Raw genomic sequence first — 530 nt, 5'->3', positions numbered from 1 at the left:
ATATCCCAGTACTACATCTATTTTGAATATCATCATTAACAGTGAATATAATTAATTTACACTACTTACCTTTAAAGATGCAGTTAAAGTCTGTGGGTTAAATGTCCCGGAGCCAAACTGCTGTGTTGCTGTGATGAAACCTTGTGGTGTAACACTCACCACAACTCGAACTGGTCCACAACACTCCTCTTCTGGTGTGGGGTCAACTACTGTCAAATTCTCTGTTATCTATAAACAAGAAAAAAAAAAGCACTGAAGTTAGACAACCACCTATCAGTAATGTGTGATACCCTGTGTTTAAAGCTTCTCAATGACTTACATGCATTATGAAATGAATGTAAAACATAATCCTGTTGCAGTATTTACTCTATTGAGACATATCTCATGCAATGTGTGTTAAGAATCATGGAATATATGATTTTCCAGATTTTACATACTCCCATTTTGTATTAAAATTTAAAGCTTTGAATGGGTTCACAATGTGTGCAATGCTCTACATATATTTTGACTGATTCTAATACTAGCATGTT

General features: G+C 34.3%; 1 protein-coding gene across 2 annotated transcripts in view; it reads right to left on the bottom strand.

Annotated features, from left to right (window-relative positions):
* LOC119593476 (exosome complex exonuclease RRP42-like) overlaps positions 1 to 530 on the bottom strand; it is a 54,931-nt gene that overhangs the window by 437 nt on the left and 53,964 nt on the right. For both annotated transcript variants that reach the window (XM_037942411.1, XM_037942412.1), the window contains exon 5: positions 70 to 228. In XM_037942411.1, coding sequence (XP_037798339.1) covers positions 70 to 228 — 159 coding nt within the window. The remainder of the gene's footprint in view (positions 1 to 69; positions 229 to 530) is intronic.

Source organism: Penaeus monodon, chromosome 32, assembly GCF_015228065.2.
Source record: "Penaeus monodon isolate SGIC_2016 chromosome 32, NSTDA_Pmon_1, whole genome shotgun sequence".
NCBI lineage: Eukaryota > Metazoa > Arthropoda > Malacostraca > Decapoda > Penaeidae > Penaeus > Penaeus monodon.
The sequence above is the reverse complement of the archived record's forward strand: the minus strand, read 5'-3'. Positions and strand labels throughout refer to the sequence as shown.